The 26,948-nt window shown below is 38.3% G+C and overlaps 1 protein-coding gene across 11 annotated transcripts in view; it reads right to left on the reverse strand.

Moving 5' to 3' along the window:
* sash1a (SAM and SH3 domain containing 1a) overlaps positions 1–26,948 on the reverse strand; it is a 234,059-nt gene that overhangs the window by 32,010 nt on the left and 175,101 nt on the right. For 3 of the 11 annotated variants that reach the window (XM_084431975.1, XM_084431973.1, XM_084431970.1), the window contains exons 2-3: positions 26,873–26,944; positions 4,578–4,706 (exon numbers count right to left, since the gene is read on the reverse strand). In XM_084431975.1, coding sequence (XP_084288101.1) covers positions 4,578–4,706; positions 26,873–26,944 — 201 coding nt within the window. Of the gene's footprint in view, positions 1–4,577; positions 4,707–18,830; positions 19,799–26,872; positions 26,945–26,948 lie in introns of those variants that run through there. The other 8 variants (XM_084431980.1, XM_084431979.1, XM_084431977.1 and 5 more) reach the window with 4 other exon arrangements.

Here is a 26,948-nt window from a genome sequence, read left to right on the forward strand (position 1 = left end):
TTCTTGCATGTGCTTAGAGATTCATTCTATCTAAGTATGAATAGGCCACAACATTCATGCCTCACTCACAATAGCCTTCAGTGTTGCCTCTGGTTAAAACCGGTGACCTTTCCCCTCTCTTGGGTTGAGGGGAGAAAGCGAGGGCCCATCGCCAACTTGGCCTCTAATACAGGGTTACATGCCTTTGGAAGAGAGGTTAGTTGGGTGATAGTGTTTATGGAAATTAGTGAGAGGATATGAAGAAGATAAACAACCAAAAAGAACAGAGAAGAGACTGAAAGATTAGCATTTTTGTACTTTTTTACTTTTTGAAGCCTCAAAAATGTCAAAGGTCACATAAACGTCATGTCTCTCAAGGCAAAGCTGAAATATCAAGCCATTAATATGACCTTTAAACTACCAAACAGAAAGAGGATAATCACCTGTTACTGCCCCGAGACTGGACAGCAGCCACACTGCTTGAAACACAATGAGTCTACTTTTTTCTTTCACAACTTCTATTTTTTCCCCAATCGATTTAGCCCAGACATAGTGTCATGGTAGGCTAGGAGCTGTGTACATATGAAAAGAAATTGTTCCAAATTTCAATAAATAAACAAATGAATAACAGCACGTACGGAAGGACATGATATTGAGTAGATGACAGCGTTTCCAAAATCATCTGCATTACTAAACAAAACAGTTCAACTTGTGTTGAGCCCGAAAAAAACATGTTTTCCTCGCACATGGAATGCAAAACACCTCCCAGAAAATTCCCACGATTATTCATATCATCCCTCTTCCCATTAACTGAATCTCCCACTAAACAGCAGCTACTCCTCCAATGTCCCCATTTCCTTTCCACGATACTGTCGAGAATGGCACAAGACCAACAACACTAAATACATAAAGCAATGACCTACTTGGCCCACTTGACACTTCCTTCGGCCTCATTAGCCTCGGATTAAAGCCTCCTTTGACAGACAACGCCCTCTGCTCGGGATTTATCGCAAGGTCCTTTGATATATCATTCAAAGTCAGAATGTGGAGACCTATTTTTGAACTCAATTCATGGTGAGATCAGATTCCCACCGCATGAACTTTATCTTGAGCCTTTGTTGGCGGCTATCTTAAGTTTGAGCTAATTAAAGGGGTTAGAGATATTAATGTAAATATAAACTTAAAAAGCAGCAATTTAATAATAGAACAATCATATTCATAAACCCCACACTAAAAGAACACCAGCACTGAAGAGGAATGAATCATGATTACTAAACAAACACAGCCGAACCCCACAATGCTGATTTAGGTGGGACAGTACAGCCAGGTTTTGTTCTGTGCTCAGCCATGTATTAACCAGCTTTAGCTTTAGTAAGGTTTACACAGGGCAGGGTGTGGAGCTGGATACTGGATTAGACAAGATAGATAGATTAAACCATCAAAAGGTAGAGTTCACCTAAAAATGATAATTCTATCATTGTTCAAAAATAATTTCAAACTCATTTGTAGATATTTTTTCAGTGGAACACAAAAGTATACATATTTGGACTTTTACTTCGCTTTTTCCATATAACAATGAGAAGGGGAAAAAAATGCTGTCACGATTCCTCGATTTTGAAAAATCCTTGATTGCAATTTGAGTTGATTAAACGGCAAAACACCGGAAGTGGCACATTGCACAGAGAAGAAATTCGTGAACCGCTTTCAAAGGGTGTGCGATATATTAAAACCACTTAAAAAATCATAATATAGCATAGTGCTATTGTGAAATCACAAAGGCTGTGATTCAGTTTAATAAATATATATATGCGCTGCGGGTTTCAGGGAGCAGGTTACGTGTTTCTCAGAGCTGCCCTGTTCAGAGTACATGCTGTTCCATGCGACCTCAGTCTCTGCATGTGCGGTTTGTTTGGGTTTCCAATAACATGCAGTGTTGCGCTGTTATCATTTAAATGCGTGGAGCGTCTCAGCAGCTCGGCTAACAAACTCCATCTCTGCATATGCTGCGGTTTTTTATAGCGTTCATCAGGGTACGCAACGTGTTCATCGCGATTTCAAAAATATTATTTTAATTAAAGCTACCCTGTGTAGGATTTTCTCCCATCTAGAGGTGAAATTGTTTATGACTACCAACTGAATATTACTTTCTAGCCCCTCCCATTCCGAGGGCGTTTTAATTCAAATTTCAAATCAAATCTGCCGGCAGTCGCGAGTAATCTCCCCCTCGCATTCGTCACGGTGCCACTGAGTGTAAAAACGCGAAAGGCGAAGCTTGAATTTCCATTCTTTGGCTAATGTATTTTCAAGATATTTTGGTAGCTGGTTTGGTTCAGCTACCAAATCGGACATCAGGAGACTACAACGGACAGTCCGGACTGCAGAGAGGATTATTGGTGCCCCCCTGCCAACCCTCCAGGACCTGTACTCTTCCAGAGTGAGGAAGAGAGCAGGTAAAATCATCACAGACTCCACTCACCCTGGACACCCCCTGTTTGAACTGTTACCGTCAGGACGGCGACACAGATCACTGGCCACAAGAACTTCCAGGCACAGGAACAGTTTCTTTCCACAGGCCATTTCCCTTCTGAACACTTAACATGCCCCCCAAAGCATATGCCTGTAAGTGCAATACTCCCACTGTCTAGTGCAATAAACTCAGGTGATATTTATATCTATATTATTCATACTACTCAAAATACTGTAAATATGTTTATAATCTGTAACATGCGCTAGACTCCCACTGTCTAGTGTAATATTCTCTAATTCAGGTGATATTTATATTATTCATACTACTCAAAATACTGTAAATATGTTCATAATCTGTAAATGTTTATTCAGACTAAACCCAACTGTGACCCTACTTTTTTACTTTTATACTATTTTTATTTATTTTTTATATATTTTCATTCTTAGAATTTGTATTACTATGTTCTTGTTGTATTTGTATTTGTATATGTGCACTGGAAGCTTCAGTACCAAGAAAAATTCCTTGTGGGTGCAAGCACACTTGGCAATAAAGCTCTTTCTGATTCTGATTCTGATTCTGAAGATGGAGGCGCAACATGGCTGCCGCCATTCGAGCGACTCGCTCGTATGTATTCTAAATGGCAGATTCTACGCTTACGAGAATACTTGATTAGTTGGTAGAAGTAATTACACATTAATGAGAACGTATCATTTTGAAAGAACAAAATGTTTTTTGCTAAGAATCAACTTAAAACAATTACACAGTGTAGCTTTAAGAATATGTTGTTTTGAGATGTTTTGCAGTAAGGGAATGTAAGGGAAAGTAACAGGTGATTCTGGACACAGTGCGCAGTGGAACTCTGTATCATTCATTTCAGAACTGAGAGAGAGAATCCATCAAAATAATTCAACACAATAGCGTACCTAATGTTCTCTAAACCTTGAGAATGACTGGTTCCTGTCTGAGGCCAGTACCACAGCTGAGCATGACTTTCAGTTGTTTTCTTTATTTTTCTCAAAATCCCCTCATTGGACAGTGCCAACCCCAGCTGCATGTCATAATGAGTCCGCTGGTTTCTTAGCAACCCTGGGTGGCCCACTACCCTACATCCCTGAGAACAGAGACGCTTTGAGATGCAGGCGAGAAATGCAGGGCACTGACAGAACCGCAGACAATCCAAACACGTATGGAGAGAGGGCAGGGGGTGAACACATTTGTCTTCATTTTGTAATGGTTTAAGACAAGCGTTTCCTTCTATTAGCTCATAGGTTTACAATAGCCATTCTGCAGCACCAAGTGATGAAAGAAATAACAGAATTTTGCTATTAGCTGTGCTTGTGGTTCATTGTCCCTGGAAAATAAATGGAACGGAAACTACTGTTCTAGTTTATGACTAAAACAACTGTTGATGCAATAACATGCATGCCATGCAGAGGTAATACCTTTAGCATTTAAAATTCTTATTTATTAAGGCCAGACTCAAGTGTATAATATATATATATATTAAAAAGAATGGGCCAGATCATTTGAACTTTAAGAATTAAAATTAAATGCCACTTGGAAAGCATAAACATAACTTCTGCAGAAAATGTTTCAGTACATTACAATTGTCAAAGGCACACATTTTAGTTTTGTTAATGTTGCTCTGGTCAATATGGTAGTCAGTTGATCATGTGACTCCAATGGCGGCCCACATGAGGTTACCGCTCAATGTCAACAAGGGCTACTGATAGGACTGGAGTTTTCGTCTCATGTGAGATTACATTATTTCAAACATTTATCAAAAGTATTATTCATTTCTTTAAGGGTAAAACCTTTTTAAATGAGGAAATAAAAAGTACTGAGGGCACAACTTTAATACTCGCAAACTCCATTTGCCCCGAAAACGTGTTTAACTGTGCTGATGACTGCCAGATTAACTCATCTGGCTTCAAATGCTGAGTGAGTAAACACGCCAAGATGAATTAAATCCATGGTGAAAGCATGTAAACAATTCTTACGAATTATTTAGTGACACAGAGATTTAATGGAATTGTTGGTCCTTCTAAAAACCAAACACATCCACAGCTGTAGAGATGCGGGTGTACAATTAAGACTGAAATGTGCAGGAAACCTTTTAGGCTGAACATACCATGTCTAGCTCTTGAGAGACTTGCCGCTTGCGTAGTTCCTCCATCCGATCGCTGACGTCGCTGAAGTATGTGTTGTAGTACTCCGAGTACTCCTGTGCCAGGTCATCTATATTACCCAGAGAGCCATCCTGCACAAACAGAGATATGAGTGAGACAAACTTTGATGGCTTTTCATAAAAAAAAAAAAAAACATTTAAAAAGACAATTTTAAATCACATGCTTTGAAATAAATTCCATCTCTCATTATTAAGCCTCCCTTCCCTCACAGCCTCAGAAACACAAACAAACACGAGTGGAGCTGTAGGAGAGCTTCATTAAAAACCTGTCACTGGAACGTGATTTTAATCACGATCGCAAAAACGGCGCCAGCCATCAAGGACTTAACACACTCAGAACACATTGCACACATCTGCTGCGACAAGTCGCAAACGGTCACACACAAGCTGAACTAAACATCTAGCCCTCACATTCCATTATTTTCACTCCACATACAATACTCCTGGCCGAGACCATTGGATTTTACAGTGAAGTTGTCAGTTTGTTGTGATGGGTTTCATGTGCCAAGTATATGGGCCAAGGACAGCCCAATCTCATAAAGCATTCAGTAATGGTACACATTGTATGCAATCATTTTCACAAAAAAAAAAAAAAAAGAAGTTAATTTATAATCTGTATTTATTTTTATACACCAATTATTTAATGTAACATTAAATAAAATAACATTTGTTTTTTTACAACAAAGTTTTGTTTTTATTTTTGTAAAGAAAATATAAGACAACCCTCTACAATGAGACAAAATCACTCGCATAATATGCGACCAAATTTCACAAGAGGCGACTAAAACCTTTATTTAATTAGCCAATGGCAAGTAAATTGTACAATTATAGTCGCCTGTAATTGAGTTAGAGACAAAAAATAACTATAACGCAAAGCCGCACATGTAAGTTCATTGCCTGCTGAGCTTTATGCACCCTGTACATTTTCTCTCAGAAAGAGAGAAAGAGAAGCCCGCTGACTGAACTTTAGCTGCCCTGATCGGACCAGTGCTGCATTGTCATGAAAGTTTATCATTTGCATGCGTTTTTAAAGGATTTGTTCACCTCAAAATGAACATTTCCTGATAATTTACTCATCCCAATGCCATCCAAGATGTTCATGTCTTTCTTTCTTCAGTGGAAAACAAATTAAGTATTTTGAGGAAAACATTTCAGGATTTTTCTCCACACAATGGACTTCAATGGCAACCAGAATGTTGAAGTTCAAATCAATGCCGTTTCAAAGGGCTCTGAAGTGCTTCAAAAGGCTCTGCACGATCCCAGTCGAGAAATAAGGGTCTTGTCTAGCTAAACGATCGGTCATTAATTATAAATTAATATTTATATACTTTTTAACCACAATTGTTCGTCTTGTGCTGGTCTGCGATGCACCACGTATTACGTCATCACGTTGGAAAGGTCACGAAAAAAAAAGAAGAAAATAATAATAATAATAATAAATTAAAACAAAGATGTTGGACGATTTTGAAGTTGGAAGAGAAAATGAGATGGAACTTTTCGCTCTTCCCTACCTTTTTGAACCGGAGTACACAGACAAATAACTTAGAAAGATGACGTGACTCGTGACCTTTCCAACGTGATGACGCAATGCGTGGCATTGCAGACCAGCACAAGACGAACAATTGTGGTTAAAAAGTATATAAATTGTCATTTTTTTTAGAAAATGACAGATCGTTTCGCTAAATAAGGCCCCATTCCTCAGCTGGGATCGTGCAGAGCCCTTTGAAACTGCATTGATTTGAACTTCAACATTCTGATTGCCATTGAAGTCCATTGTGTGGAGAAAAATCCTGAAATGTTTTCCTCAAAAAACTTAATTTATTTTCCACTGAAGAAAGAAAGACATGAACATCTTGGATGGCATTGGGGTGAGTAAATTATGTTAGAATTTTTACGTGTGAAAACCGAACATCCAAAGCACATTTATACTAATCTCTTTCAGGTCTTGCACTTGCACAGACAATTCCACACAAAATTGTCAAAATGTCCATCTTTGCGAGTATCCTAGAAAACATGTACACTGCAGTATCAGTAATCAAACAACAGATTCGCTGCAATACTTGACTGAATAACTTTTGTAACTTCAACAAGGATTCATCTCTATTTAATTTACACAGTGAAGACTATGCAGTGTTATTTTACATTTGATTAGGGTACTTTATTCAATTTCTGCACCTAATCTACCTAATCTTTAAAGCCTGGAAAGCACTGCTTATTTAATTAGCATCTTTGTTCTATTGTGTTTATTTGTGCTTTTGCTTGTAGTTTGATTATTTGTTCTAATTTGATTGCAGAGCGTTTACTTGATTTTAATAGTGTTTGAAATTTATATTTTATATTTATCTTCTATATTTATGTAGAATTTTTTTCATTTGCATTGTTCTTGCATTCCATGTAAGAAGTCTGGTGAGTAAAATAAAATAAAAAAATACCAGCCAAGGGCGACTCAAGCTTCAGTGTGTCCGTAGAGGGTTTTAAGATTTAAGAAAAAAAAATTGCGCACAAGCCCTCTCTTACTGACCAGCCCTTACAACCTTCTCTGACATTTGTAGCTGTCTTGTTGTGAGTGTGGAGATTCATTTGTGGTGCAGTCTGGCTCTGACTTCAGCATGTGGGTGCATTCTATTTTTCTACGAGCTCGTGACACACACGTAACAGCGAATTACCTCAGACTGCTGCAAAAAAGCACATAAAACAGGAAGGTCCTTCACTCAAACCCAGAGATTAGCTTCTTTAGAAAACTATCAATACCCCAGCAGCTGCAGGTGGCATGGTTTCTTTTCATAAATGGAAGAGTTTGTTACATTTAAGACGGTGTTTGTTGTATTTCAGTTCTGGGCTAGGCTGGATCTCTCCTGCTGCTGTACTAGATGCCCTTTAAAGTCCTGATGAATGCAAAGTCAAGCACAAAGGACTTCTTCCTGCTCAGGACCATGCTGACAAACACATACATCCTGTCATTGTGTGTATAGGCCAGAGCTAGGAAAACCAGGGTCTCACACACATACTGATTGGTAAAATTTGAATTTACAGACATGGACTGATGCAATTAGGGCTGTGTTAAAATCTATCAGAATAGTGCTGAAAATAAGTTGGGAGTTTCACGTTTTATGAATAATATAACAGAATTAGACGTAAAATAGTTTTTTTTTTTGCTCTTTATAAAATGTCTCTTAACCAATCCGTTCCAACAGAACTCCAAACAGATGATCTCAGAATACTGAGACTCCCAACGGAACGCTGCTCTCGGTGAGAAATTCCAGCTTTTGCATTCCAATATGCTGGCCTTCAGAGTCCCTCCAGCTTTTAGACAAAACATGATGTGAATATGTGAGATTTATGTTGTTGGATGTGCAAAAAAACAATTTCTGTCAGATTGTTTTAACCAACACAGACACATTCTCCTTACTCTAAGCCATTTGATAAAGAGAGATACTAAGACTAAATAAAAACTTTACAAGAGCAACTAGGCCACAGGCTTTTTGCTGTTGCCATTAGACAGATTTTCTCAAGTACGCACTGTTGGTTGGGGTGGTGAGTCTAACAGCTTGCTGTAATGACAGGTCAGAGGCTGTGCGGAGCTCTGAGTGATGGGTGGAAGGGCCAAAACTTTCATCCAAGAACATATTTCAATCTTAAAATGGACTCATAGCTTTATATAATTTTATTATATAGAAGGCAAAAACAAGCATGAATTAAAGAGAAAAAAGATGCACAGAGGCAGACATTTTTTCTTCATTTACAGAACTATAAAAATAAATAAACATTTTAACTAACCAAACCTGTCATTGTGTAACAACAACTAAGGAAAGAAAATGTATCTATAGCTTTAAATATATAAAAAATATATATAAACACACTCTCTCACACATATATACCTGTATGTATGTATGCATGCATGCATGATATATATAATACTGTAATTTAAATATAATTTTGTAAGATCCTAATAAGCTTTACATATTTTTATTGAAAAGGGTTTAAACAATGTTTTTCATGCTTGAAAAACACTGAACCACAAACAATTATTGTGCATGCAGCTGTGGAACAGTCCTTGGGTTGTTGCTCCAAACTCATAAGCCTTTCGTTCATCTTTGAAACACAAATGAAGATATTTTAATGAATTCTGGGAGATTTCTGACCCTCTATTGACGGTCCACACAACTACCACTTTGACGTTTCAAAAAAAGTTTATGAAGAGATCTCAAATAAATCCATATGAAATGATTGAGTGGTCAAGTCCACATTTTTCTGAAGAAATATGCTTTATGAGATGGACAGCTTTAATTTAGGCTTTTATTTGCATATAAACATTCAACACCGCACACATCAGATATGGTAAACGGAAGCTCAAGCATGTTCGCTTGATGTATGAGAACCAATGAGGTTTACTCCTGTGCGTTTTCATTTTTTTCATTTAACAGATTACAAGTGGTTGGCAATTAAGGTCACAGCTCTAAAACTTCAAGAGACACTCAAGAGACCTTTCGACTGACTGTGAAAAACACCAGGAGAAAGATACCCAGGGTCCCTGATTATCTGCGTGAACATGCCATAGTCCTGCTGCATGTAGGCATGAGGGATCAGAGCAATAAACTGCAATGTCCGAAATGCAAGAAGCCTAAAAGTGCTCCAGCCAAACATTTGAGAGCAGTAGCAAAGGTGCGACTAAGTTCTACTGTTTTGCATTAAAAAGTGCAGTAACTAATAATATGAAATGTTTATCTCTTGGAAAGGCACATTTGACCGTAAAGCACTGAGCTTGAATTGAGATACAGATCAAATTAACTTTTAACAACAGTAACATGTAAAATCCTTATTTTTATAGGGATTTTTTTTTTTTTTTTTTCACATTAAATAAAACTATCGGATAATATTTTGAGATTTGAAGAGCTGGAAAAAGTGTGAAGCACTGGAAAGTGCTTGGATTTCACTCTCAAAAGGTTGTACGAACCCCTATAATGAATAAATGTAATAACATTCGACTATTTTTGCCACAATACCATGGTTACAGTTAGCGTTACTACATTAAATCCATACTTGTGGTCTGAAAACCCGTCTATAACTTTGTTCATGTCTCAATGTTTCTCCTGGTTTCCACACCAGCACTGTTTGATCTGATATCTATGGTCTGCGCTGTCAAATACTGGTCCGAGCTCATAAACTGTCTGTGCAGCGCAGCTTAAACGAGAAGCACAGTTTTGTTTCGTTTGATGTTTTTCATATGCAGCAGAAATGGCAGCTCTTAGTTGGGCAACGTGGTGATCCCACCAGTGCGACCTCTAACAAAATTTAGTCACACTGACAAGAAAAAAGGTTGCAAAATGCTACCATTTGGTCGCAGTCTGGAGCCCTGTCTAAGACAGTGCTACAGGGAGACAGGAAGGACAGCTGATAGTCCTTGCAGTGCCAAACCACATTTAAACATATTCCCCCCAGATGTGTTTGAGAATTTGCAAGAGCCTCGGTGGAAGAGTGGGGCAACATCTCACAACAAGAACTGGCCAATCTTGTGCAGTCCATGAGCATGAGATGCACTGTACTACTTAAAGCAGCTGGTGGTCACACCAGATGCTGACAGTTGTTGAATCTTTATGTTCATACAAATATTTACACGTTAAGAAATTTGCTGAGAAATTTGCTGAAAGTGAGAGGATGTTTAGTTTTTGCTGAGTTTATATGAGGACCAGGCCATCTATCTTCAGACTGGAACTGAGCCTATCAGCACTGAGAGAAGCAGTGGCCCTTGATCTGAATTAGTTCAGTTCCATCTGTACAGCACATGCCTTCCATATTCTTATCATTCCACACATTCCAGGCCTCCAGTGAGGTAATGCTGCAATACTTTAGTCTTAAAGTGAGTGAGTGTGGGTCTGCTGCTTCCAGCTGGGCATTTAACTGAAGGACTAATTCAAAGCTCATGCGTCATCTGTCTGTATCTGTAAGAGGATGTAGATGACAGAAAATGTTTGCCTCACATGAACGTAGCTTCACATGAGCTGAGAACTCGAAAAAAGAAGAGAGGGAATGAGTCTTATTTAGCTGACATGAATCACTGTTCGAGCACCCAAACAGCACCACCCAAACACTGCTGTCCGGCCCGAAAAGCCAAACATTTAAAGCCCCCAAAGCTATCCCTTTGACTAGGGCTGGGTATTGACACAAATTTCACAATTCGATTCAATTTCGATTATGATTCAATTCAATATTGATTATTTTGGATATCAGGTACAATACATTGCAAATTTTCTCAAGGAAAACAAATTTCTAAACTATTATTGTTAACTATGGGAGTCAGTTGTAGCCTATAGGCTTCATTAGCCTACTATAATATTGAAGGTAAAAATTAACTGATTTGTATACAAACACTTAAAATACACTTATTTATTTTTATAAAAATAAAGTTATATGAAATTATATAAAAATTTAAATGGTGGCTGTCATAAAAAACTTTCCAGATTTATTCACACATGCATTAAATAATGAAGAACAGTAAAAATTATAATGAATATGTAATATGGTGCATATATTTAAAGGGATAGTTCACTTTGAAATAAAATTTTGGTATGTTTTAGCTTACCTCAAGGGCATCCAAGATGTAGGTGTCTTTTTTTCCGCAGTAGTTTCAATTTTGATATTTTTAGGTCAAACCGTTCTTGTCTGTCAGTCATATAATGCAGGTCTATGGTCACTGGCTCAAAACACAAGCACAGAGTCCAAATTAAAACAATTCCCCATCGTCCAAATTAAACAATTCCCCATCATAAGTACACATTGATGGCCTAAGACACGAAACGAGCGGTTTGTGTGAGAAAACGAACAGTATTTATATCGTTGTTATCTCTTGAACACAGCACACGTCCAAATGATCTGACGGCGCGGGCGGGTATAGATATATAAATAGATGTCGCCTTGGCTACTGCAGTTCATTGGAACGAAACCGTAGCCAAGCGACATCTAGTGTATACATCTATACCCGCCAGCAGGCGGGAATAGATGTATACACTAGATGTCGCCTTCGCTACTGCAGTTCATTGGAACGAAACCGTAGCCAAGGCGACATCTATGTATACATCTATACTCGCCCGCGCCGTCAGACCATTTGGACGTGTGCTGTGTTCAAGAGATAACAACGATATAAATACTGTTCGTTTTCTCACACAAACCGCTCGTTTCGTGTCTTAGGCCATCAATGTGTACTTACGATGGGGAATTGTTTAATTTGGACGATGGGGAATTGTTTTAATTTGGACTCTGTGCTTGTGTTTTGAGCCAGTGACCATAGACCTGCATTATATGACTGACAGACAAGAACGGTTTGACCTAAAAATATCAAAATTGAAACTACTGCGGAAAAAAAGACACCTACATCTTGGATGCCCTTGAGGTAAGCTAAAACATATCAAAAATTAATTTCAAAGTGAACTATCCCTTTAACAAAATGCTCCTCTCTAGAGTTAATTTTTCTAGCCGACTAACGAGTTTATGGTCACTGGATATGTTTTTTCTGAGGTAAATGTGACGTTACATGACATTGTTTACTAACGTCTTTCCACGGTTGAAACACTGATTGAGCGATTCCATGTCACATGATACGGACTTCGATAAGTTGTACTCTACCTTTTAACACACTTTCACATTCATGTTTATTTCGCGCTGTAACTGGTATTATTAACGCGGAAGAGAAGATCATGTGCATGATGTGCTTCTCTTGAGCTGCGCCAGAGCGATCTCACGCCACCGCGCCAAAACGGTAATTATGTTTTTGAATTTCGAAAGAAAATGGATGCAATTTGAAATCTGAGAATTTGTTTCATATCAATAATAACAAAGCATAAATATTATTGTGATTTATTGGATGGGATGCGCGCTACAATGTTCCATTCATTCATCAACTGAAAACAGAAAGACTAATCGATTCTTGGGATTTAAGAATCGATATCGTTTCGTAAAAATGAGAATCGATTAAAATCGAGAAATCGATATTTTTTACCCAGCCCTACCTTCGACTGTAACTGGAGCTCTATGGTGAACAATTTCCAAACACAAACTAACTAAAAATTACATTTATTTTTTAAATGAAAAAAATTAAAAATGGTAAGCTGCAAATTTACAGCCCAAGTTCTAAAGCTCCTCAGACTTTGGCTCTTAGCAGGTGTAGCTCGCCAGCTCTTATGTTTATGAAGTCCAGCTAGAACTACATTCATTGGCTGATATTATTATTATCATTACTAAAATGTTTGCTCTTTTGGGTTGACTCTAAGATATCCATCACTGTAGCACACAACAGGAGACACTTCAGTTCTATAGCGCTTTGAGTATTTTTTTAATCACTATTGACTTCTCAAAAGTATATACATCATCCAATTACAGTTCAGTTATCCAGAATCTGCTAACGTCAACACTAGTCGAGGTCCTGAGCCACCCACACAACATGGACCAAACTCAACACGTTGTGTAATGACTAGCAACAACATTCTTTCTCAAGACTGTTCATTTCCAGGACAGGGACAGAAAGGAGGAGGAACAGGTCGCAGCGACTGGAAGCGAGACATATCCCACATTAAGCAAAAGAACATGACCTTTTTACAATAAAATGCATCAAATATGCGAAACTGTCTGTTCAAAGAAGCCAACCACATATTCACACTTCCCTCAGATGAAGCAGCAGCCACTGAGCAAAGCCACAAAGATTTGATGTGGCCATTGTGCCGTGAGACAGCTATGCTGTGTATGTGTTGAAGAAAAGAAGAAAAGAAAAAAAGAGTGATTGAGGAAAATACAGAGAGAAAGAGAAACAAAAAAGAAAGATGATGATGCATTTTCCTCTGACAGCAATGGACTCGTGCTAATCAATTAACCTACACAATCATCTCTTTAATTTGCTCAGCCCACCTGCTCAGAAACAGCTTTATGGGACACAAAGGTCCTCAGAGGGTAAAGACATATTTGATTACCGTTCTACACAAATGAGAAAAAAAGAAAAGCAAAAAAAAGTAACCTACTCCAACATGCACAATCAGGCTTTTCCCCCTGTTAACTCTCTTACTGAGAGAGGAAGCTTTTTCTTAGGAAAAATCTTTCATTCTTTACTGACCTAAAACAAAACATACAGAGAATCCAGTGTGAAATGAGTGAGCAGATCTGATAAGAGTTCTGTTCTTTTCACAGCGCTCAAATCAAAGGAAACACATTTCATTCTGAATGCAGTGCAAAGAGTAGAAAGCCATTAGACGTTTGGACAAATCCCTGAATCCAATGCTTCTGCACTGTGACAAATATGTGACTAATTCCAGGAATTCATGAGAAGCATGCACTCCTTGAGGATTAAACAACAACACAGCAGCAGTTTCATTTTAAATAGAATCTAGATTTCCTCTTTGATGTAAAATATTTTCTTAAAGTACCCACTATGTTTAAATGAACATGGTCACAGGGCATGCAAATTATATGATTTAATTAATTAAATCCCCTGCAGTTCCCTCACAAATGTTTGGGAAACCCTGAAATAGGGCATCCAGTGTCACCACATCACATAAACAATGCCTTTCTAAACTATGTTAAAAATACCTTTTTATTATAAATTATTATAGATCGAGATGCAGCACCAATACTAAATTTCTCAGCCGATACCGATAGCCGATTATTCAGAATGATTTTTCTTAAGGAAAAAAAAAAATCTATATCTAATCTGTCTAAAAAGCTTGTCAAGTTTTCAAAAAGTCACTTTGGATAAATGCATCAGCTAAATTAGGAATCTGCAGGTTGTCACAAATATAATTCAAAATGCATTAAAACAACTAAAGTAAATACCTTAGAAAGTTAAGGCTGAACTGAGGTTTTCTTTTGGGGAAGAAGTTTATTCGGTTGCGATTCTGTCCAAATGTAGATTGCATAATATGTCTGTTTTCATAGCTGCTGATCCGAGAATGAGTAACACAGCAAACCACAAAACAGGTTTAATGCATCAGCTTTCAGAAATAGACCATCACAAGTCTGCTTTTGTTTTCCTAGAACGAATTCTCATCATAAATGTTAATGCCCACAATCCCTAAACATGTCATGACAATTACTGTATACAGAATACCGCCTGATTTTTTTAACCACGCAGGTACGCACATTAGGGGTGGGACAAAATATAGATAGGGCAATTAATTGTTGTCCTTCTCCGTACGATGCGAGAATTGATATGCTAGGGGCAAATATTGATATTTTAATTAATAAAATAAGGCGCTTTAAATAGATTTCCTTGCTCCCAACGTTGCTACTTCATGGCTCCTCAAGGTGGCGCTCAACACATGAATAAGGGAAATGTGGCCATAAGAAAATAGGTTTTTAACAGGATGGCGGACAGCAGTGCGAGTAAAATAATAGATGCCCCAGCCACGTTTAAGTCCAAAGTCTGGAAAACCTGCACTTAACCTTTTGACGGGCAATTTGTTTTCATAGTTAGACAGATATCGTGATGTATCATTATAGGACTGTCTAGCAATATATCGATTATCGCAGAATTGCTGTATCGTGATATTATGTATCGTGTATGTATCGTATCGTGAGGTGCCCTGTAGTTCCCACCCCTATCACACATGCGTATTGAATTTGTTTTACTCTAATTAGTTGTTCCACAAGGTGGCAACACTGGCCCAGCCCGTTGTTCTACAGTAGAAAACAAAACTCAAGAGACGAACAACAGCAACAACAAAATACTGGAGACAACAACAGACACCCGCTTTGACAAGAGGGTTATGAGAGAGCCTCAACTTTAGTTTAAAAGAATACAAAGACATTTTTATCGGTCATAACTTCTGGAGAAAAACAGCGCAGACTGGACAAAGATGAAACTTTCTAAAGCGCATGTGTCGACCGCCTGCGCTCGCATACGCTATCAAATTAAGTATACTTTGAGAGGGTATGCATTTGCTAGTGAACAGGTAAAAAAACGAAGTATACTTTGAACTTTAATGGCCTTATACTATGAAGTAAGATTACCAAACAAATGGAAATGACTCACACTCTTCAAAGCAATGGGGGAATGGGAAGTTGATTGATGAGATGTGTGGCGCCGCCCTGGAGGGGAGAAGTGGACATGGGCCGCATTTGAGTTAGAGAGGATGTGAGACAGAAGTTGGTCAGGGGGTCCTGGCGCACCCTCATTAGGGCGGCTTCCTCAGGATATCCACAGAGGCAAAGGAAAGAGGGCTGACGGAAGCATAATGAAGGAAGAAGGGAGATTGGGTGGAGAATTTGTTACATTAACTGGAATCAGAGGTGGGGAGCGATGGCTGATCCAAAATTTAGATCAGTTACTGTCAAGGTGCTCAAGTACTGTGGATATGAGCAGCCACTCTCACACTCATTGTCTAATGTCCACTGGTGAAGCAAATATATCAATTGTGAATACTGCTGCCACATGCATATTGTGTGTTTGGTATTCTTTACAGTTCGAATTAAGTAATACGCTTCTCAAATGCTCAGTGTTTACTGCATGTTGAAGTGCAAAAACTATTGCATTTAATGCAAATACCGTAACTCAAGCTTCAACAAAGTTGCTCCTACAGTATTTTAGAAATATGCCATGAGGCAAACAATTAACTGTATTTCACAGATCATTTTCTCTCTAAAACATTCACAACCACAACAAAACAAATCCGAGAGGCGGCTAAAATGAGGGTGGCAAGCTGTTAATTGACTTTGAAGTGAATTTACATGAGTGGAACCACATATAAACGGTGTTTGCGTACACAGACATCACTTCAATGACAGGCAGACAGAGGTATTCTCATTAGGAGAGATGTATGAGCTTGGCATGCACTATGGTAAACCTCAGAATGTGGCTCTAACCCTTACTACGTTTCTAGGTAGCCGCTAATTCTACAAATGCAGTTTATAAACATTAGCAATAAGATAGTAAATCTTAAAGCCGCAAATAAAATAAAGCAATATACATACTTCAGAAAGCAAAAACTACTATCTTACAACTTAAAAAATCTACATCACGTTATAATAAAATCGTACTTTTATAGACCGAGTGGCGAGCGCCCATCAAAACAACATTTCATAAGGCTTGTAAAAGTTGAAAGTAAAACAACCCGGACTGTCTAATGATCATCTTAAAACCAAGAACTATTTTTTAACGCAGAAATAAAAAAAAATATTTCCCATATTTATTACAAGGCTCTCTGGAATACTTGACTCTGACTGGTCAATCATGGTGTTGTTTATCATTGGATATTTTACCATTGTCCCATTGAACCAATTTTCTACACAGCTGTAGTTTTAATCAGCTTTACACTCAGCAGCCTGTCGCCCCCCTCCTCCCTGTATAATAAAAAGGTTAACATAAATCATCTAGTCGTCATTGCAAAATAAAAGCAGTGCAAATGCACAGAACTCCATTTGTTCGAGAATCAAACAACAGTAAAGCAGAGTGTAAATTCTCCAAACATCCACTATGGATGAAGGCCATGGCGAGTTGCTATAAAGCCAAAAGATAGAGGATTCAGTTAAAGAGGAGTTTGTTGTTTGTTGGGGGGTTGGGTGAAGCAATGCCGAGAACACCTTCAGGTGCTACTTCTGCAACTTTTCCCCGCACAACTGCTTCATGGAAGTAAAGATGCATGAGCAATGTGGTTTAAGTCAGATGAGGAGAGACCACTGCAGGGCTATTTGTAACAAGAGGAGTAGGCTATACATGAGACATATTCCAAGGAAAGAAAAAAAGACTCATCCTCTATTAGTAACATCACAGAATAAAATAAGCCTGAGGGAGGAAGAGAGGTGTGCAACGTAAAGGCAATTAATCACTCATGTGTGTCAGTGAGTAATAGTTTATCTCCTTGGATTTAACAGAAACAACTGGGAGTAGTATATCTTTTCTCATTAAGTAATAAAGCAATACACACACTTCTTCAGACGCCAAATTAACACCACCGCCATCAAAAGGCAAAGCCATTTTCACTGGAAATGGGTGTCACACCTTTATCTCTTTCATCTGGGTGTTTCACAAAAGGCACATTAAGGCTCTGACAAAGTCCCAGGGAATAATTGTATGTAAATGTCCAGTTTACCCAATGTCTTGCACAGCACTAAATATTAAAGATATAATTAAAACCAAAAAGGGACTGAGAAACCAAGACCATAGTCCATTTGAGGTGATCTCAATAGAAACATTGAGACAACAAGGAGAAAATACACATTACTAAGATCTTTTTTCCCCACACTCAAAGACTTATTTGATTAAAATAAGCCCCCCACACCCACAAAAAAAAAAAAAAAAAAAAAAAAAAAAAAACAGTTATATTGTGAAATATTATTGCAATTTAAAATAATGGTTTTCTATTTTAATATACTTTAAAATATAATTTATTTCTGTGATGGCAAAGCTGATTTTTCATCAGCCATTACTCCAGTCTTCAGTGTCACGTGATCTCTCAGAAATCATTCGAATATGCTGGTTTATTATCAATGTTGGAAACAGTTGTGCTGCTTAATATTTTTTTTTTATAATCTGAAATGATTTTTTCATGATTCTTTGATAAGTAAAAAAAAAGAAAAAAAAAAAAGAACATTTTTATTTTGAATAAATGCTGTTTATTATTATTATTATCATTCATCAATGAATACCTGAAAAAAAGTATCACAGATTCCAAAAAGCAGCACAACTGTTTCCAACATTGATAATAACCGAGTATCAAATTAGCATTTTTAAACGCTTTCTGAAGGATGATGTTTCCAAACTTTTGACCGGGATGTTACTGTACAACTGCATGAGAGGAAAACAATAGAAATACCCCAAATGTATAGGCCCTATATGCTACATTTCAATTAAATATATTAACCAGTCCAGAGGAAATACATGGAATATTGATTAATAATACAATGCTATATTGTAGCAGTGTTCGTTTTGTTACTAGGCCGATAGTTCTCAAAGTTGCCATGCTAGACTGCTTTGCGAACGATTTAAACTAACTTGCACGTAAGATAACACGACAGTTTCAACGCCGAACCACTATTTCGTGTCCATATATTATTAACATGAAAAGTATTGTAACATCCTGGATAATGTAAGAGTTACATTGACAGAAGGAAAAAAAACATTAGTTTCTGCGCTCTGTTTGAAATGCGTTGCGTATCCGACTGCGCACGTGCGCCACTGAACCTGCGGAGCGTATAATAATAAACACTTCAGTTACATACCATGTGATACGATTCCCTGGAGATTTCTAAACTTCTCACTGCCTCTCAACAGACCAAATCACACAGCTTCAAAACTCATGTTCACCACGAGTGTGAGCTGAAGTTGTCCAGAATCTCCTGTTGGCTGCTTTAACATGCGCTTGGCATCAAAGCACAAGCAAGCACTAACACACACAATGAGCTCCAATAAATTAAGCCCCTTGGGTTGAAGGTCTTTTCTCAAGTTGCCTTCCTGTGACACCCCTCCCCCAATCCCAAACTTACCAGCATCCCCATCACGTCCGACCAGAGCTGGGAGAAACTGTCCGATGATGCGGCGCTGACCGCCTGCGGCTCCTCGACAGAGGACACTTGATCCTCCTCCATTGTCAAACACTGATGGATTTACAGCTTAAAATTTCAAGTTGATGAATGTTAATCCCAAAACCATAAAATACGTCCCGAAGTCTTTTTAAATCTGATTTAGTATTTCGCTTTTCCGTGGTGCGTGTTCAAAAGTCGATGCCAAGTATTCCGTTAAAGTACAGAAATACATAATCATCAAGGTCGCTGATATGTTTTCCATTTGTATCCAGCTGAGCGCACGGCACAGAATAACACAACTTCAACTCAAGTAGCCTATAGCCGGACAGTTTTCAGTGATTCACTTGGCACTTTGTCGGTGCGAACCAACCAAAACTTTAAGGAGTTAGCTTTAGAGTGCAATATACACAGATTTAACCACTACAATCCGTATATAAAATAAAAATCAACCCCAGCGAGACAAACAACCATCCGAAGTGTCCTCGAAAGCACCATTCGGCAACAACATTGACGAATACGCCCGAAGCGGATTTTTTCGCTTGTTGAGTTCTCCAGCCTCCCCCTCTTCGACCCAATGGTTTACTCCGCCCAAACAACACGGCTCTCCCGCTTCACTGCCACAAACTAGACAAACCGATCCTTCCTCACTAAAACTTCATGAACCTATGACGACACACAGAGACCTTTGGAGAAGGGCATCTCTCCTTTCGCTTTTCCAGCAATACTTTCTCCGCTATAAACAGACACAAAGGAACAAAGCGACATTTTGCTCACAATGCATTCAAAAACAAAAGCCTATGAGAGAATTATTTTAGAAGCATGACGCTATCCATTCTCTATTCATACTACTTCAAAGCACGCCTAAAAGTTTCACATACAGCAGTATATGCATCTTTTTCCTTTTCTTTTCTTTTTTTTTACTAATAAACCCCAAAGCTCCCACCAACTAGCCTACTCATTCACTGACAGCAAATAGCATTATCAGTAATATTACTCACTTTCATGAAAAATTTAATAATTAACACACATTGTTTTATTTCCTTAAACTTTTTTTTTTTTATCTTAAAAGTACACTGATATGGCGAGGTACAATAGTAAACTCAGAAAAGTTAAACTAAGTAGGGTTATTGTAACTAAACAAAAACAAAACATTGCATGCCTTCAGTCACAAAGCTAATAAGTAAAACACAATCAGTAATTTCATCCTCATGTAACACAATCTGTGACATCATGTTCTTTCATGAAGATCTTGTAATGTGGCATCTGACCATTGTGGATGTCCTAAAGGGACACAGGGGTTTCACTAATCTAACTAACCTCTGAGCTCCTGTGTAATCTGAGCCGCAGTAAGCCAGGCATCAGGAGAGAATTGAAGAATTGTGCATGTTCAAAGCACATGCCGTGGATATTTCTCATGTCACAAAGAAGCGGCTATACATGTCTGTTCTTCTTCTTTTTACTTTGCTTCCCAGAGACACATTACCAAAAGCAGCAACAGCTGTCCAATCTCGTGACAGATGCCAGAACAGCCTGAGAGAGAGAGAGAGAGAGAGACATAGAGGGGAAGAGAGAGCAAGTCCCTCTTGTTCTATGTGAGAATTCCTGCATTAGTCATACAGGGGCAGAGGGAAGACCATCCATCCATGTGATGATGTAGATCACACATAAACATCTGTGCAACACTGACGCAAAAGAAAATGCTTTTAATGCGTACTTTTAGTGTCTACACAGTTGTTTTGTAAGCACCATCTACATTATACCAACTCACGCACAAAGACAAATGCACACAGTTCTCAAAGAAATGAATGCAGGTCTGAGGTAAAGGAGGAATGACTTTCACAGACAGGGCCTCAAAACAGCTGCTAAACAGGCTTAGTGTTTATAGCCTAAACATATAAAACACACGCTCAACTCTCTTTCAGTGCGTACACACACACACAATCTTTTATCATCACATAATCGTACACACATTTCAAATGGAAGTCTCTGATTATCTGGTAGTGCTATACCTGATGTCTGCTCCTGTATGTGTGATTATCACAATGTTTGCTTAAAAAGTGGCTGTCAGTCAATTTGGGGGAAAGAGGTCCAGGAAGGGGTCAAAGCTTCAGATCACTGTGTATTTGTAAGGGAGTTCCCTGCTGAGTAAACAGAGTTCCTAACAGCACTGAAAGGTATAGAGCAAAGGTAATGATCTATTGTTGAGACAGCATCCGGGTTCAAACCAAAGTGTGTTGTTAAACTAAAGGGCCTCTTTCACCTGTAACCTACAGGAATTGCAAAAAAAAACTTTCACACAATACTTCAAGAAACACTTAATTCAACGGCGGGCTGCAGGGGGTCAACAGAGCATATAGATCTTGAGGAAGGAAAGTCAACACAGCTGCACCCGATTCACACCACCCATAACCAACATCAAATATGGGAAAGCGACTCTAGGCTAAAAACATGCGAGTCTGTCACTGTCTGCAATGAGATCATAACAAACGCTCTTAGAGCAGATAAGACTTATAGGGCTTGTCCCATGCAAACTTATGTTTACTTTTTTTATCAAAATTATTGAATGCTTCAAAAATAGCTTCTTATGTAAATTGGGACTATTGTGTCTTATAACACCATCAGCATTAATATTTCTGTATTTGATATTTGGGGAAAAGTCATTTGTTTCTGTTTTCTGCTCATGTCTCTCTCTGCACCTGTGGTGCTGATGGTGATGCTGTTGCGTAAGACACACACAGTGGTTCTCTTGCAGGGCTGTGATTGGTATTCCAGTGATCTACATACTCAGTGGCAGGAACTACAGGCCAGTTTGGCCCGGCTCACTGGATCTGTTTATGTGGAAAGTGCCAAAACGCTGGCCACCTGCAGACTCTGGTTCTGTGGACAGCAAAACATTCACTGTTCTGCTGTGATAAGCTACCCTAACTAAAGCTATGAGGTATGGACCACTGAGCACAGGGTAGCATTTACAGCTTCATCCCGAGAGCCCACGGTAACGCTGGACGTTTTGGATCTGCTGAAGCTGAGGATGAAGGAAACTTAAAATAAGGATACTTAAAGATGATTAACTTCTGTTCAAAAGTTTGGGGTCACTATGATTTATTTATTTGAAAATATAAAAATAAATTATTTTATTCAGAAATTATTAATTTAATTGAAGAGTAAAGGCATTTATAATGTTAAAAAAAGATGTTACAAAATAATACAAAAGAAAAAATAATTATTTTAAACACAAACAGAAACCAATTATTTTAAATTTCACAATATTTCTGTTTATGACTGTATTTTTGGTCAAATAAATGCAGTCTTCGTGAGCAAACATTTTCTTGTAAAACCATTTGTAAAAATCTTACTGACCTCAAACATCTGAACAAAAGAGAAGGAAACAAATATGAGATCAAAAAGTGGTTTACCTGATCCTGATGTGATTGATCAAACCAGGTCACTTTCATGAGGGATATTTGGGTGATAAAATACACTTGCATTCATAAGATACACTTGAATGAACACTCAATGACCTTCTGCAACAGGATATGAGCCATCACTTTAAAGGAGAACTCCGGTAAATTTTAACATTGAGCTCATTTTTTTGTAAATTTGGAGTGCTGTCAATACAGAGAACAACGACAAAAATCGGTGTTGCCTACACCGTGTTATCCTCTTTTTAAAATTTGCACCCTGTTGACTTCAATGGGGCAAGTTTTAAACCTGCTTTTAGTCTCTTAACATCCTTGATGTGTCATTACAAGTGCACAGCTAATGTGAGTGATTCCTTCAGAGTGATCACGGGTGAATCAGACTGCAGTAGATGTGAAAGATATTAATAAATATGATGTTATTTCAGCCAGCGCACATACCTGTATTTACATCCTGTTTTCGGTCGAAGCCCATAGTAATCGATTGTCGAGTTCACACGCATAGGTTTAGTTACCTATGATCACGCGCGTGAACTCGACAATCGATTACTATGGGCTTCGACCGAAAACAGGATGTAAATACAGGCTGGCTGAAATAATATCGTTTTTATTAATATCTTTCACATCTACTGCAGTCAGATTTACCCGTGATCACTCTGAAGGAATCACTCACATGGCTGGGCACTTGTAATGACACATCAAGGATGTTAAGAGACTAAAAGCAGGTTTAAAACTTGCCCCATTGAAGTCAACAGGGTGCAAATTTTAAAAAGAGGATAACATGGTGTAGGCAACACCGATTTTTGTCGTTGTTCTCTGTATTGACAGCACTCCAAATTTACAAAAAAATGAGCTCAATGTTAAAATTTACCGGAGTTCTCCTTTAATGAAACTGTATATTTATGAGTGCGTATTCATATGATTGAATCTATACAAAACAAGCACTTTAAAACCAATGTTTGCAGACTTTGCACACAATCCTACAATTTATATAATCAATCCAAGAATTATAAATGAAAACACAATTGTGTTTAATTTGTAAATCAAATGTGACGCAATATGCATATTCTATCGTTTCCAGAAATCATGTTAGTAATAGTATTTCATCCAGTGAGTTTCAACCAATGATGCACAGCATTGTCCAGTTCAGGAAAGTGGCATGTTACTGCAGGATCAGTCATAAAACGGGTGGCTTTTCAACAGCAGCCAGTACTATCTTCAAACAGAATACTCTCAGAGGTGTGTATGTGTGTTTTCTGGTTCATGCTGGTAGTGGGAGGGCTTCACTTCAGCTGCACTGCACAACACACTGCTCAAAGATAACCTAAATAAATAAATAAAAACACACAAATGTGCTATACTCTGTGATAGTTGTGTGATTGTTTCAGATCTTGAGGTGAGATGAGCTTTCTGCTGTCTATAGGGAAGTTTATCCTGAATGTGTCTTCATGCTATGGTGGCAAAAACACAAAACACAGTAATCAGACCTGCACTTCATCCATTCCCCAGACACGAGAATTAAAGATAAAAACCTTTATGTAAAATAAAGCAGCTTTTATTAGTGTGTACATGATTTGGAATCTTTTTTGTATATCGTGCATACTAATGTCTGTTATGCTTGACAAACTTCTTTGCATAAACTTGACATCTCCCCTGTAAATGGGTCACTAAGGTGTTTCAGAGAAACACTTGCTTTTGTCATTATATCTCTAAACTCTTTGGGCGCTCCAGGCACTGAAGGGTACTGAAATGCAGGGATCATTTATCCCTGTTTGGCTGTGTTCCTCCATGACTGAGTAAACAGCTATTAGCTGGAGTGTTTCTTTTAGCTGCATTAGTCTGGCACACTGGAACTCAGCATTTGAGCCATCCAGCAACCGGCCGTCCATGTGCAACCACATTTGTCTGGAGATTTGGCACTGTGTGCACTTTAATCATGGCACGGTTGCTAAATGGTACGGTGGGAAGAAAAGCACAATGAGACACGACCGCACATGCACATTATATTGACAAAAAATGATTAGTGAGCATTCTGCAATCGACAATCTGCAAATATATTTGATAACAGAATGGCTGAGTATGTCATTTCATTCATCAGATAATAAACCATCAATCAAACCATTTCTGATCCTGCAATGTCATGCTGTCCACATGATGACACTATAACACTGCTATGTGTCTGTTAAATCTGTCATCCTAGGATTCATTTCTCTCTCTGGAAACTTAGTGTAGGACAAATAATGTGCACAGCCACCAGTGCGCCCAATGTAATCACAGTGTGAGCTATTCATTTCCAAATAGAGCCCCCTGGTGGCTGACATCATAACTGCAGGGTAAATGTATGTGGAAAAGTACTAAGATTAGTCAGAATGAAGATGAAACCATCAAATCCTAATAACAAAGGCTTTGCACTAAAGGTATATGCTAATAAAAAAAAAATATATATATATATATATATATATACACTGACAAACTTTTTAATGGAAGTGTAAAGTTTGCAGCCGCATCCAGTTTAACTCTCTGATCTTTAATGTCTTAGCGGTAATGCTGAACATGTCGAATATGCTAGAATGAGGGAGATAAGAAACATGTTTGATGCTGGTTTTCCACTGACTTCATCTTTGTGATCTTTTCACTGAGTTTCCCACAGCAAGTCATAATGAGAACTGCACAGACCCATAGCAATTAATAGAAGTCTGACAGAATCTTTCACATCCTCATTGAAGACCCAGATGCACGATAACAAACAGCTGTTCCCCACACATCAGACTTAGCATACATACAGCACATAACACAACATTTTCTTCCATTGAGCTGGTGTTAAAAGAATATTTCAGGTTCAGTATGTTCAGCGACAGCTCTTGTATACATAATGTTGATTACCACAGTCTCTTAAAAAAAAACAAATCTGGGTTACCGTGGGGCACTTACAATGGAAGTGAAAGGGAGCAAACTGTTAGCGTTACAATCCTCACCGTTTCAATAGTATAGGCTTACAACAACATGGCTTACAAACCATTTCTATGAAATTTATAATCAACTTTGTTGCCATTTACAACCAACGTAATGCAATAAACCCTAAAGCAACTGCAAATATGATTTAAAACGCTCAAATAGTGAACACTTTTAAACAGAAAATCAACGTAACATTTTTAAAAATAAGATTATAGGCCTCACATTTCTGTTTCTAAATTCTCCAAAATTTGCCTCATTCACTTCCTTGTGGTAATCAACAATCAACTGCCTATTGATTTTAACTTTTTATTCCTTTAAATTCAATTTAGTTTAAAAATGGCTCAAAGGCACAATGAATGCAAATGCCTGTACTTGACATGCTATGCAGGGTTGCGCCACACCATCGTGGAAGAGAGGCCAGTCCACCAGATGCTGGTGTTTGTCAGTCTCTGCTTCCCACCCACAACAAACAGGCCTGTCGCCATAGCAACCAATCCACTGGAGAGTGAAGTTACATTCAAGAAAAATGTTGTACTGATTGGAGCTTTACACACGGCCAATCTGTCACACCGACAGGCATATTAATATTCATAAACATACACTTTGGAACAACACACAATCGCGGTTTCAGAGGAACACAGTTGACTTACACTAAAGAACAATGGAAATATAAGGATAAGAAAACAGAAACAGAAACACATTTGTGGATATACAGATAAACTAAAGAATTGAGGGTAAATATGCTTAATACAATATTTAGCTGCTGTATAAATTGTAAAAAAGAAGATAGTCGTACTGAAATGGATATATCTGAGAAAGTGTTTGTTTCTCAGTATGGTTGGGTTTTAGAAAAATTCGAAAGCAGAAAGTAAACAATGCGAGTATTTTAGGCTTTAGCAATCTCCTAAAAACCACGTTTTCAGTCGTTTTAATGTGGACTGAGATCAATTCTAATACGCAGCTAAAACGCTGGTGTGGACGGAGATCGTATTCGTTTTAATTCTCCGTTTCTAAACTAAAACGCAGTAGTGCGGATGGGGCCTTAGACTATAGAGCAACTACGCATTTGACCATCATCTCTTAATCCTCCCTTTCTACAGAGAAAATGAAGAGAGGAAGAGGAAAAGAAGGAGGCGAGGTAGGGAGACGCAGAATCAGCAGGCGAGAAATTGAGTTGACTACCTGCCAAACACAAGCAGAGGGGAGGAGGACGCAGGAGGGGTGGAGGGCAGGACACCGCTGGCCTGAGGCGCTTGGCTCAGGTTTGTCTACAGTAGAGTGGGGGAGTGATGAGTGCTCGCTGAGGCCACTGGCCATTGACTGTCATACAAACATGCCAGGGATATAAAAACTCTATGCCATGGGTACCTGTGTGTTTGAGTGTGGGTTGGACAGATCTGCTCTTTGCCTCAACCACAAGGGACAGACCACAGCTGATTTCTAT

This window comes from Rutilus rutilus (assembly GCF_951802725.1).
Source record: "Rutilus rutilus genome assembly, chromosome: 15".
NCBI classification, from domain to species: Eukaryota; Metazoa; Chordata; class Actinopteri; order Cypriniformes; family Leuciscidae; genus Rutilus; species Rutilus rutilus.